The sequence below is a fragment of the Diadema antillarum genome, unplaced genomic scaffold (genome assembly GCF_040938485.1).
Source record: "Diadema antillarum isolate AM-2024a unplaced genomic scaffold, OU_Dant_1.0 seq00000757_RagTag, whole genome shotgun sequence".
NCBI classification, from domain to species: Eukaryota; Metazoa; Echinodermata; class Echinoidea; order Diadematoida; family Diadematidae; genus Diadema; species Diadema antillarum.
This window is the reverse complement of record NW_027271649.1, coordinates 148,721-162,057: the sequence shown is the minus strand read 5'-3', so window position 1 is coordinate 162,057 and position 13,337 is coordinate 148,721. Positions and strand designations below refer to the sequence as shown.

Below are 13,337 nucleotides of genomic sequence, written 5' to 3'. Positions count from 1 at the left end.
AGATAGATGGAGGGATGGATAGATAGAGGAACAGATAGATAGATAGATAGATAGATAGATAGATAGGTAGATGGATAGATAGATAGATAGATGGGTGCTTGTGGGATTGATAAACTTTCAGATGGCATTCTCCCTCCCACACCATTGTACAACCTTTTTTTTAAAAATTATCTCTTTCCATTGTACAATGAATAGACACAGAAATGGATAAAATTAGAGCTGGAAAGATTATTTGATTGCTAGATGAATAGGACAGATATGTGCTTGGGTATGGAGAACTTTCACACATCATACCCTCTCCCTCATCTTTGTACTCATACAAGATCTCTTTATACCTTATGACAAACACTGGTAATCACATATAGATAGATAGATAGATAGATAGATACATGGCAGGCAGGTAGAAAGATATATAGATAGAGAGATAGAGACTTGATTGAAAGACAGATGTCTATTCCACTCACCTCACCTCCATTTCCTTTAACACTTTCCATTCAGCAAACAATAGAAACATGCAGATGAATTACAGGTAGATACACAGATAGATGGGTAAATAGAATACATAGATTGATAAACAAGGATTGATTAATTGGATAGTTGATTGATTGATGGACTGACTGACTGGCTAATTAATTGAATGAAAGAATGAATGAATGAGTGAATGATTGATTGAATGATTGATTGATTGATTGATTGATTGATTGATTGATTGACTGACTGATTGATCCATCCATCCATCCATCCATCCATCCGTTTGATTCATTCATTCATTCAATATACTAAGTGTAAATAGATGGATGGATGGATGGATGGATGGATGGATAGGTAAAACTTTCCTAAGATCATTTTCCATTCCTCAAAATTAGGTGGACACTGATATAGATAGCTAGATAAATAGACATGCATAACATGTAAAATAGACAGAGGGCAGGGCAGGGGTAAAAGTAAAAAACAAACCAAAAAAACCCAAAAACATATTAACCACATTCTACTGCAGAAAACAATAGTGATCCTTCAGGGTAAGAATGAACAGAATATCAATAATTTTCTTGATTATATTCATGCTATTCTTTTATTCATATTCATTTGTTATTACAAAAATAAACATATACATACATGTACTGAGTAAGTAACTGATCTCTTGTATCTCAAAGCCCCAGTACAGTGCACACAACATTGATATGGATCAGTGATTTACTATCTTTCGTTTCAGTGGGTTAGGTTGATTGATTTCAGCATGTAAACTTTAGCCTTACAAGTGGAAGACTAGATGAAAATGAATTTGATTATAAAACTTCACCATATTTCATTTTAACGAGGCAAAGGGAATAACAGTATCTGTGTAGTAACAATAGGTCGATTTTTAAACTTGATTTTATCTCTTTTGTGAAATACATCTTGTCGAATATCTCACTGGCAAAGTGTAAGTAAGAGATTTTTTTTTAATCTTCTGATTTATACCCAAAGTCCTACAGGATACATTCTTTCTTGTGAGTCTAAAGTTAGAGCTACGTACCTTATGCAATACAATGTACTTTAAAACTTGCTTAGGGTTACATGCAAATACATGTAGTTCAAACATTATACCTACATAGTGTGTTTTGCTATTTCATTTTACACAGGTCATGAAGAAGCATCACATAAGCCACATGCAAATTTGAACAGTTTTGACAAATGTTGAATTCTGGGGGGTGTTTCATCAACGCTTGTCAGCGCCGACAGTTGTCGGCGCTGAACAATTTCAGCAAAATCCTTGGTTTTGATTGGCTGAGATGCTGTGGTCACTGACTGTTACTATGGTGATTCAAGTTGTCAGCGCCAACAAACGTTGATGAAACACCCCCCAGAACAAGATCTAGAAATTGACCAAATGATACTTTTTCTTTTAAAGTTGAAAAAACGAAACCCCAAACAGTAACTCTACATTGCATTATCAAGTGCATCCACATCTGCACTACATGAACATGTATAACTTTTCAATTTTCAGTATGTAGCATAGCATGGTTGCTCTGTCACTTGCATTTGGGTTGATCTACAAAGAAATCCCATTATAATGTGCTCACTTACGAGGTATCACTTATGATGGGGTGAATTTGGCAGTCCTGATTTTCCATTACTGTATTAAGCGTTTCTCCTTTAATTACCTTTATGAGGTACTGGATATTATGAGGTGTAATCAGTGGTCCAAGCAACCTCGTTATAAAGAGATTTCCCGGTACTAAACATCATGTTGGTACAGGTATTTAAACACCGAGTGAAATCAGTATCTCAGAACATATACATTCAATTTCCCTTTAAAACGATTCTGCATGAATATAACTGTACTGAGGCTGTAAGGCAAGCTTGAAGAAACTCAGTTATCAAATGTCTCCTTACTTCATTACCACAGAATCACATCCTATTAAAATTTAATGGGTTTGACATGAAGATTTTGATAAAGAAATCCCTCCAAATACAGCAGTGAAGCAAAAAGAAGAAGAAAAACATGTCATTATTCCCTGAAGTTATGTTGTATCATTCTGCTAAATACTGCTCATATACAAAACATTTTGTGCACATAACAGCACATCTGACACCAAATTATAAGTATACAGGTAGCATTCCCCCTCTCCTGAATGAAATATAGCCCAAGAATACAACAATGAAGTATGATGGGTCCTTTGTAATTTACTGAGGCAAAATAAAGAAGAAAATATCACATTCCCAAAACTCTACTCTCTCAACTTGATTTTTCACCCACATCTAATATTTCAGATTCATATAAGAAAAAAGTGTACCAGTACACACACACAAAATATGAGGTCTCATCGAAATTACTTGTATACACCTCTGAACAGGAAACACTTGTGCTGTCAATATTTGTCATACTTATGAGCAAAGTGTTTCAAGTTCAATAATACCATCAGAATCACTCACAGCCATTAATCACTTGGTGACGTTTATGTGTACATGCACACACGAAGACAAACACAAACACAAAAACATAAACTGGCCAACTGTGTGCTGTCGCACTCAACAAAATCTCCTTTGAAATTACTCACTTTTACACATTTTATGCATCATCTTCCCACATTACTTTTGCTGTGGTCAGTTAATACATAAGAAACTCTGTCTTAACAGGCTTCAAACCGCACATGATTGGGGGGAGGGGTTGAGTTGTAAATAATTTCAGTCACAAAAAATGGGTGAAAAGACCATGATACTTGGATGACCACCCATGCATTGCAATAATACTCACGCAAGTGAGAGGAATTTCCTTCTGGAAATGACAGCAAACAATAAAAAAGTTGTTTCAGAGACGCAGTCAACACAATATAATGATGAATTGTGATCGATTGCAAGCACACACAGATATATCAATACATGTACTGGTATTGCAGCAAGGAATGGGAGTAATGTATGGGTGTGCATTGGCCCATACAAGCACATAATACGGTTAGGACATTGTCATCGGCATTCTCTTCTGATTAATTATTACAGATTTACTTTTTTTTTTTAAAAGAATTGCTCTCAACATTGAAAGGAGAATACAAAGTACACAACAGCAACTAAAATTCTGGTCATGATGAAGTACGGGTACCTTTTCAGATTTTCATTCTGCTGAAAAATAATTTTAGCATTCTAGATATCACACCATAAATTTGTGCCAACAAAAAAAAAATCTTCATAACACATTAACTTGAAGAGACCTTTGAAATGTTTTCTTTCTGTCTTGAATGTAGTACATATGGCCTGCACAGACATCTCTTGGTTATGATAATGCACACTTTTCTGGTTTAAATGTTATGGAACACCTCCTGAATAAAAAACAACTGCCGTAACTATTTGAGACAAGCGCATAGAAGATGGTTTGAATTGAAACAAATTCATTTGGCTCAATGAAATGATGAACATCAGGTCATCATTCATAGTCCATTCAGCACAGAAATCTGAGAAAAATATGATTTATGATAAGAGAAGCAACAAAGCAACATCCGAAATGAGCCTAGTTGCCTGACCATTGTCCACTACTGTGAAACACAATATTTTTGCGGCACGAAATTTTGGCGAATTGGAGCCGACAGCCTTTTCCGTGGCATGAAATTTTTGCGAGTTGCTTTTAACATTCAATGCGTATAGTGTAGACAAGAACTTTCACATGCATTTTAATTTCTCAAATCTTGGCTCTCGCAAAATTCGTGAAATCAAAATGCACACAAACATTCCTCATTTTACAGTATATGCCATGGCATTAACCCATTCCATACGGGAACCTGGTGGCCTGTGTATTTAGTCTGGGGATTTCAGAATTCAGTATGGAACAGGTTAACAGTCTTTGGAAGTCTTCTTTTGCACATGTGATAAGAATTCATTCTGAATGTACACTGAATATCAAACCGAGGAAGATTCAAGTTGTAACATTCAATTATTCAATTAAGAGGTTTTTTAATCTTAATTGAATTAATGATATTACTAAATACGTAAATTCCAATACAGAATACTATTTCCCTGGCAGTTTTTCATATACTGTAGTGTATTGTTAATCAATGTATCAATTACAAAAACAAAAAAAAATCAAGCATTTTTTACACTATTTCATCTCATAGTGCAAATACATATTTGACAATCAAGATGGAGAGGAATTTGACTGCAAAACAATTTAGGAAGCCTGGATACTCATGAAGGAAACATATATCCAAATGAACACACATTCTTGTTTACAATTTATGAATGAATGTTTGAAAGTCAATGATGATTGCTGGGATGTTTGTCAGACACAAAATGTTCACAGTTTTGAATAATGAGGTGGTTGTCTCCGAATCATGTTTTTATCCAAGTTCGCAATACGTGGGCAACCTGCAGAATACAAACACAATAGATTACTTCAAGTAATACTGTTTTTTATTACATTGGGGAAAAAAAAAACAGATAAATAAAACAATTTTTTTATTTGAAATGCATGAGTAACAAAGAGTCACTTATGTACTGGCATTAGCTTACAATGATAAGATATGCAATGAGATCCATTTTGAATTTCTAATGAACATTTACAAAGTAACAATACATACATACAAACAGGTAAAGTTCCATCTCCACAAATCTAGCAATCTTGAAAAATGTGCCTCAAATGCTGCACAGATAAAAAGTTAGATTAGTAATACCAGTATGAAACTTATTCATTGAAATGACAGATTTGATCAAAAATATTCAAAATTTTAGATGGAGCTCCTGTTCACAGACATATGAGCGATGAAATGCATGAGTAACAAAGAGTCACTTATGTACTGGCATTAGCTTACAATGATAGGATATGCAAATGAGATCCATTTCAAATTTCTAATGAACATTTACAAAGTAACAATACATACATACAAACAGGTAAAGTTCCATCTCCACAAATCTAGCAATCTTGAAAAATGTGCCTCAAATGCTGCACAGATAAAAAGTTAGATTAGTAATACCAGTATGAAACTTATTCATTGAAATGACAGATTTGATCAAAAATATTCAAAATTTTAGATGGAGCTCCTGTTCACAGACATATGAGCGATGAAAAAAATTAATTTTTATCATATTTGGTGCAATGTGTAATACCATTAGACATTCTACTTTCAAAACAATAAAGACTACTAAATGGTACAATCATGATTACTTACCTGCTAGGGACATGGCCAGATCAAACTCTCCTTTCAATAGTTCAATCATTAACTTCACGCCCGCTTCACCCTGTCAAAGTGAAGGAATGGAAGTGTTAGGTCATGGAACATGGATGATTATGGAGTTAGGCTTTTGACCAAGACTGATTACATTCAAGGGTGTCATGCCAAAAGTGGCTTTCTAGACACCATTACTCATTTATATATGTAAGGTTCATAGTTAATTTCCCACATATCTTGCCAAATGTTTGTGAGCGCATGCCTTCTCCTCATTTGAAGCAAAAACAACAACAAAAACAGTTTCCTTGGTAGAGCATTCAGCGGAGGACACTACGCCAAATACAAATTAAAAATTCAATTTCATTTCCAGCACAGAGTAAAGTGAAAGTGCAGAGACAAGGTTAGCAAAAATCACACTCTTGCAATTAATACATAAGTCAATATTTGATTTTCACCCCTTCTGATTGGCAAAAGCCCCAAACTGGATCATAATTGTACACAGTTGCATATGAAGGACTGCAGTTAAAGTCCATACTGTGCATAATACATCATAGGTATGGAGATTATGAGGTCATTGTGCTAAAATGTAAAAACACAAGAAGAAAGGCAACTAAGTAGCACTTGTAGGAAATAATCGTGATGAATCCATGATATTCAAATCATTAGAAGAATGCCAAAGATAAATGAGAAAAGTACAGACAATTTCAAAACTCTTTGGGCAAAATATTTTGTTTGTTTACAGGCTCAAGGGTAGTGCTTACATCATAGGCAAGTCCCCACAAGGCAGGTCGGCCGATGAAGACTGCCCTCGCTCCAAGGGCTAGTGCCTTGAGGACATCCGTTCCGGTCCTGACACCGCCATCGAGATAGACCTCCACACCAGTTCCCCGGACTGCTTCTACAACCTCTGGTAGGGCATCAATCTATAGCAGAGGACACACAGGGCTAAATTGCATCACTTCTCCTGCATTATCTTTGCAAGCGGACACTTGATATGGGCAGATGCAACATCATGGATTTATAGCGAGCTAGCATACAAGACAAATACATTAAACTTAATATTCGTGTCTTTCAATCAAATTCACTGCTATTTTCAAAGAGGTATATACATGTATAAGCACATAGTGCCACTTAAAGTGAAAATGTATCCATCATTATAATTGTTCAGTTGTGCAAATAGAGCATTCTGCAATATCTGAAATATCTTCTCAACAAGAAAAGCATGAAAACTCTACTTCTTACAGTGGCAGGGACCCCATCCAGTTGTCTAGCTCCATGGTTTGAAACAACAATGCCTGCCACATTGTGAGCCACAGCTTCTCTGGCATCCTCCGCTATCAAGAGTATGAAACAAAAAATCAGAGGAGAGTGAGCCATAATGATGTATGTACTCATCAACCCATTATACATGAGGCACATAAGAATAAGTATTGTATGTGCTATTACACTTCGCTGCAACTTGCTGAGCTGTTTGATGAGCATATGGCTCCTTCTCAGTCACCTTGATCTCAACGTAAGTGTGGAGCAACCTACATGGGCAAAAACGATTCCATGTTCCTACACAAAAGTTTACGAAAGTTTACAAAAGTTTACATGATCTTCTTTCATTGAAATTTAGTTTCAGGACATCAGTTCCAATCGGCACACTCAGCAAACTTGTGGATGTACCATCTGGCGAGTAAAGCACAGATAAGAGATAATAATACATTCTCTCAGTATGGCATAAAAATCTTCATCTCCTTTCATTACTTATACCTTAACTAAATGTAGTTCATATTTTAGTTCAAGCTCACAGCAACTGGCTCTAATACACAAAAGCAGTGCTATCTTCAAAATGACATACATTTCAAAATTGTCATGCTGTGGAAATCTTGCCTGCAGCTGTTTGATAAGCAAAATATAAGCAACAACGCTAAAAAAAGGGAGTATAATTCACCTGTCAAAACCCCCTTGAGGACTATGGGCAAGGTCGTGATGCTCTTGAGCCACTCGATGTGCTTCCAACTGAGAGACGGATCAATCTGCGACGCCACATACTCAGCCAGGCCAGAGCTGGATGTGCCCTGCACGCCACGGGACTGGTCAGTTCTGGGAGCAAAGTTGGCTAATCTGCTCGGAGGCAGTTTTGAGGAAGGTGAAGGATTTCTTTCAGTGAACACAAGTAATGGCTCTTTACATCTCTTTTCTTGATTTGATTGTTTGAGTTTGATTTGTTGCAAATATATCTTGATTTTGATCATATAAATGGGAAACTTTGGAAAGAGCACTTGAGTGAGCAGAATTAAAGATGTAATTAAGTGACAGGCAAAGACTTAAACATATATACATGCTAAATTTCTTCCAAATAATATAAGTGTCTCAAGTGAATGCTAAATTCATGTATTTGCTGTTCAAAATGTAGACTACAATGTATCATGAAAGACCCTTCAAGGACCAGAGAAATGTGCAAAAACACAAATAGCTCCCATCCAAAACAGCATATTTTGATGTAGCATGTAATGTCAGACAAAAATTCCCTTTATCTATATTTTTTCAAATTTGCACATTTTTGCAATAAAAGTCGTGAGGCACCACACTTATGTCCAAATGGGTCGATTGGCTTTGTGCATAATCTGTATTTGAGAGTATTCTACCTGAGGCTGGCACATTTGTTTCAAATGCATTTAGGATATAATCAAATATAAACATTTACAACAGATAGCTTACAAATCCAATTCCAAATGGAGCAATTACAATTACCATGTAGTTCTAAATCTAAAAACACCACAAGCATAATTTCACACAAATGTACAACAGCATCTGGTTTCTGTGATTGCTAACACCTGTCTTACATGCAAACAAGAGCTTATGACATAAACTCACTGCACATACATAAAAAAAAAATAACTGCCAGTAAAGCATTTAAACGTCTATTGACACTTGTGTACTCATAAGCATGTTGAACTTCAATCTACAACCAAATAAATCATGGGTCATCTGCTATGAATACTGCAAAAGACAATATTTATGACTGATGACCTTAAGGTCAAGAATAAATATCTTATCTACATTTCACATCAGTCATAACAAAGCTGCTATCAAAACAAGCAACACATAACAGAATTACAGAGTATGTGAGGTTCAAAGCTTTACTTCTCATGAATAACATCACCATATAATGATCTAGGGTTAGCTCACCTGTATGGCTCAGGTAGTGAGAATTTATTCCTCACGTCCGACAGTCTCTTGCCTAAGATGGGCGTGTCCACAGTGACAAAGAGAGCCTTGTAGCCCGCCCTCTCAGCCCTCTTGACCAGATTCCTGGTGGTCTCCCTGTCCCTGTAGATGTAGAGCTGGAACCACCTGATACCACTGCCAGACGCCTTTGCTACTTCCTCTATACTGCTGGTAGCCCAGGAACTCAAAATCATGCCAGTCCCTGCTGCGGTAGCCGCTGCAAAACGGTGTAATGAGATGAGATCGAGGAGAACGAAATTGTCAAACCTGTTTTAGCAACTCTAAAACTTGGTGAGGAAATTGTTCCAATTCCTGTGAAATGTAATGTTACACTGATCTTGTCCACATACAAACTAGAGTCACACATCTACAGTAACCTAAACACAAGAATATTAAAAAAAAGTGAGAAAGAAAAGTGACGAAAGATCAAGTAATTTGAAACAGGAAGGAAATGGCTAAAACAGTTAAACGCCAAATAAAAAAAAAAGAAGTAAAGCAATATTCCCCTGATGATCAAACTTACATTAATAAACATTACTTAAAGTGACATCTCTTCAGACTTGCATAAAGATTCGGCACAATGACATTTGGCACCTAATCAAATGGTAATCATGGCTAATCACCTGTTATCCTGCTTTTTGATGAATTCAAAATAAATGATAATCACAAAGGTCAGCTGTTGATGATTTTGTAATTAAATTGCCATGACAAATATACATAAAAAATCAAATTTTGTATATTTCCTTGAACCGTCACGTTTTTCAGAAACATTTCATAACTAACTGTCATCACATTATCGTTATATTTCTCTGTGTAGCTGTTAAAAGTCAAGAACTAGCAGAATACCATTAATGAATACTATTATGTTAATGTACATGTATCAAGTATGGTATCGTATTAGCTTTTTAATTAGTTGTTTTATTTGTTTCTGGATGTCTCTTTGCAGACTTAAGTGTGAACGACATTTTGAGATGACGAAAACGTTGAAATATTGGCTTGATTGCCCTTACCACGAGCTGTAGCAAGCTCTCCTTCAGGGTGCGCCATTCGCTGCATGGCTGTCGGAGCAACGGCTATTGGAAAAGGCAATGGTTGCCCCAGGACGGTTGTTGAAAGATCACGAACCGACACATCTCGCAAGATACGTGGTCTTATTCGTAACCTGGGGTTGGCACAAAAATCAAGAGTACAAGAGCAACAAGACAGAGAAAAATTAAACACATCATTATCAATGGCATATACCTCATCAAATGTTCATAGACATAAACCGGGTCTAGACTAGGGATCTAGACCTCTAACGTTAACTGTTAGTGTTATATCGTCCGAGTTTCTTTCACAGGAATGAAGGTTATCATTCATAATTGACTTCAAGGCATGAGCAGGAGTGATCAATAGACCTATGTCTAACGAGACTAACAGTTAGACCTCTAAAATGCTTATTATGACTTTTCGTTAAACTACATGTTGATGTTCATTGTCAGAGTTAATCTTCTCTCCCCCTGCCCCCCCCCCCCCCCCCAATTAAAATGTGGTTACTAGAATCTAGGTTAGAACCGAAAAGATCCTACACACTACGCAGGATCTTCGTACATTGTAACGTTAGCACTCACAAAACAGGGTTGTAAACTTTTAAGAGTAAAGTTTAGTTTAATATAAATAATAAACTCTCTTGATACTTTCTAGGTCTAGTGACTAGTGTAGTACTTCAACGAACTAGCTCTAGTCTAGATCTATCATCTAACGAATGCTAGCTCTAGACTAGTGTAGATCCAGTAGCAGTACCGAATAAATTTCTCTCACGTAAATTCACCTTTGAAAGGCAGCTCGGTTGTCGTGCAGTGTCTGCTCATCGTTAGCCCCGCTTCTGTAGTAGTCGTAAGCATTCTTGGCGAGATGCTTTCCGGCATAATCCTCCAAATCTTGCAAACAAACAATGGACGACATCGTAAATTCGTAGGCCGTGAGCTCCAGACAGCTAGCACCTATGTGACGTGCGATGTGTATGTGTCTATCGTACGGTGACTGTCGGTGAGTTGTCGGACCCAAAGTTTAGAAAGGGTACGGGTCGCGCTGCTGGTGTGGTTAGTGTGTGTGGATGTGTGAGAGCGAGAGAGCTTGCAAGTCCTGCACACCGGGCCCGTAGTCCGAAGTGGGTCAACAGTACGTGAAGAACACTTTGCCGAGTTGCTCAATCGTGCGTTATCGTCAACAGTACCAAGACAACTCGACCTGCACATGTCTGACCCTGACCAACGCGACCGTCTACCACGATGGCAGGTTATGCTGTCAATGGACTTCGGGATATGTATGTCTGATTGGTACTTCGTATTGGACGAATCTAATATTGAGGTATATTCAGTTAATGTTCCATATTGGTACACCACTCCATGTACCTGTGCTTCAAACTTCTTTACCTGTCTTTTTTTGTTTCTTTGTACAGGTGCCCCTCTTTCACGGAATTCCCGGATCTGCCCCTGGTTTATATCCATAGAATCCTGTTCAACTGGACTGTTTCATTGTCTCTCGTAGACACGTTTTAGAGCAACAATGGACGCAAACACATTTATGGCTGGTATGTGTATCTCTTTTTTTTTTTCAAATACTGCAGATAGGCCTATGACAAGAAAGATTGAAATGAATTGTTCAGAATGAATTAGAACTATTATTGTCAATGAGGAATAAAACATATAAGAGACCGAATAGCATTCTATTGTGCCCTATTTAGTCACATCTCTATACACCTCTATCTCCCTATACAGCAACAATTTTTCTTTCTTTTTTTTTTCTTTCTTTCTTTCTTCTTTCTTTCTGCGGAAGATGCTCTTTCTAATGATGTCAAAAGATATATAACTTTTAGACCGCAAGGTACTTAAAATCCACCGTTCCGCTTTTTTGGGGACACCCGGTATAGATGTTCTCTAGGCTCTCTTAATAGATGACTGATCATCCAGATGCCTAATCCCTCCTCTTTTATTTTTGCTTTACAATTAAATGTCTGTAGTTAAGTTGGACTGATTTCAAATTAGTGCCTTTACACACACACACACACACACACACACACACACACACACACTTAATATATCCATTTCAAATAACCATGATTCTTATGTATTGATCAAAATACAAATGTATATGTACCAGTACAGAATACAAATCAATACATAAGAATGACCATGATTGAAATGGATAAGGTCTTTCCTGCAATTATCAAATATCACAGGCATGTAGAGCCAATACCTTAAAGATCTAGTAGCATGGGGATATACCATGCAATGAGAATTAAGGCTGGCTCAACTTGGATTGATATTTGGGAGTCCCTTATCACTGATCTCTATGTAAGTACACACACAGCCGAAGAATCTCAATTTGAGTCAAATGTTACCAATGAGCATATGCTTCAATAAACAGACATTTGCAGATGGGCAATTTTACTCTAGCAGGCCTGTGCTACTCACAGTTTTTTAAATGCACCCCAGTGGCCAGCGATCAATTCAATTCAATTGGGTCAATTCAACTGGGTTAACCTTCTCTCCCCACGCTACCAGGCCTGTAAAGAAATGAAAAAATTGTGCAATCAATGGTGTACAACAAAGTAGTACAACACAACAAACCAATCTGAATTTAGGTTTTGTTCAGGTTGTTTTTCTTAATAATACAAATTACAAAGACAAAAGAAAACATATTACATTTATTCTGATGCACGTTCAATATACTGTAAAGTGGTGAAAACGACACATATTATTAAGATGCAAAGGAGTTCCATGAGGCAGACAGGGAAACATTTGCATATTGGAATAGTGTATTCTAGAGTGTGTAAAATAATGTGTGTGTGCCTGCGCATGTGAGTGTGTGTATGTATGCATGTGTGTCCAGGAGACACAATGATACACGTACAAGGTAAAATCTAGAGTTGGGAACACTCCTGTGGTATTCTGTAAAGGTATGTCAAGTCTGTAACACTGACTGGCTTTAAGAGCACACCAGAGTATAACAAGTCGTGCTGCAACAATAGGCCTATACTATGTACAAATAACTCTTATACACTGTAATAACAACTGATGTCTAACAAAACAGGTGAGCAATCAAAGATTACTGTTTCATGAGCTAATGAGAGAACAAAAGTGTGTCACTGTAACTAATACGAACCGTAAAATTGGATTTTATGCATTCGATCTTAATGCTCTCGTGTACATGATATATAAATGCAATATCTGAAAGATCACAGGCTAGACATCCTACATGTAGACATGTAGATATCATTATCAATTACCGGGTAATTACTACAAAATTCCTCTACAATTCAATGATGGAATCTTCAATAAGAGTAGCTTGTCTGGTGCATCACTGAGATTCAACTAAATGACCATTGCTCCTTTACAAGGTGTGTCCTATATGCAGAATATAATTTGCCACCTATAAACTAAACACGTTTAAATGATGTCTGATGTAAGGAAAAGTGGAATAGAATATGAATCAATAACCATA

General features: G+C 36.8%; 1 protein-coding gene across 1 annotated transcript; it reads right to left on the bottom strand.

Annotated features, from left to right (window-relative positions):
* Window positions 1-4,765: 4,765 nt before the first annotated feature.
* LOC139738584 (2-Hydroxyacid oxidase 1-like) lies at window positions 4,766-10,810 on the bottom strand. Its single transcript, XM_071649200.1, has 8 exons — window positions 10,663-10,810; window positions 9,863-10,014; window positions 8,814-9,069; window positions 7,573-7,745; window positions 6,879-6,970; window positions 6,398-6,559; window positions 5,637-5,706; window positions 4,766-4,836 (listed from the first exon to the last, which is right to left on the bottom strand). The coding sequence occupies exons 1-8, from the start codon at window positions 10,794-10,796 to the stop codon at window positions 4,766-4,768; spliced, it is 1,110 nt and encodes a 369-aa protein (XP_071505301.1). The 5' UTR covers window positions 10,797-10,810.
* Window positions 10,811-13,337: the final 2,527 nt, after the last annotated feature.

What these genes read in the sequence shown, in the direction of transcription:
- LOC139738584 (XM_071649200.1), bottom strand. Translation starts at nt 10,796, where the DNA reads ATGTCGTCCATTGTTTGTTTGCAAGATTTGGAGGATTATGCCGGAAAG. An exon ending in CCTCAAGGGGGTTTTGACAG is followed by an intron (nt 6,971 to 7,572) that starts GTGAATTATACT and finishes TACTCTTGATAG; the next exon opens with CGGAGGATGCCAGAGAAGCT. An exon ending in TCTGGCCATGTCCCTAGCAG is followed by an intron (nt 4,837 to 5,636) that starts GTAAGTAATCAT and finishes TGTATTCTGCAG; the next exon opens with GTTGCCCACGTATTGCGAAC.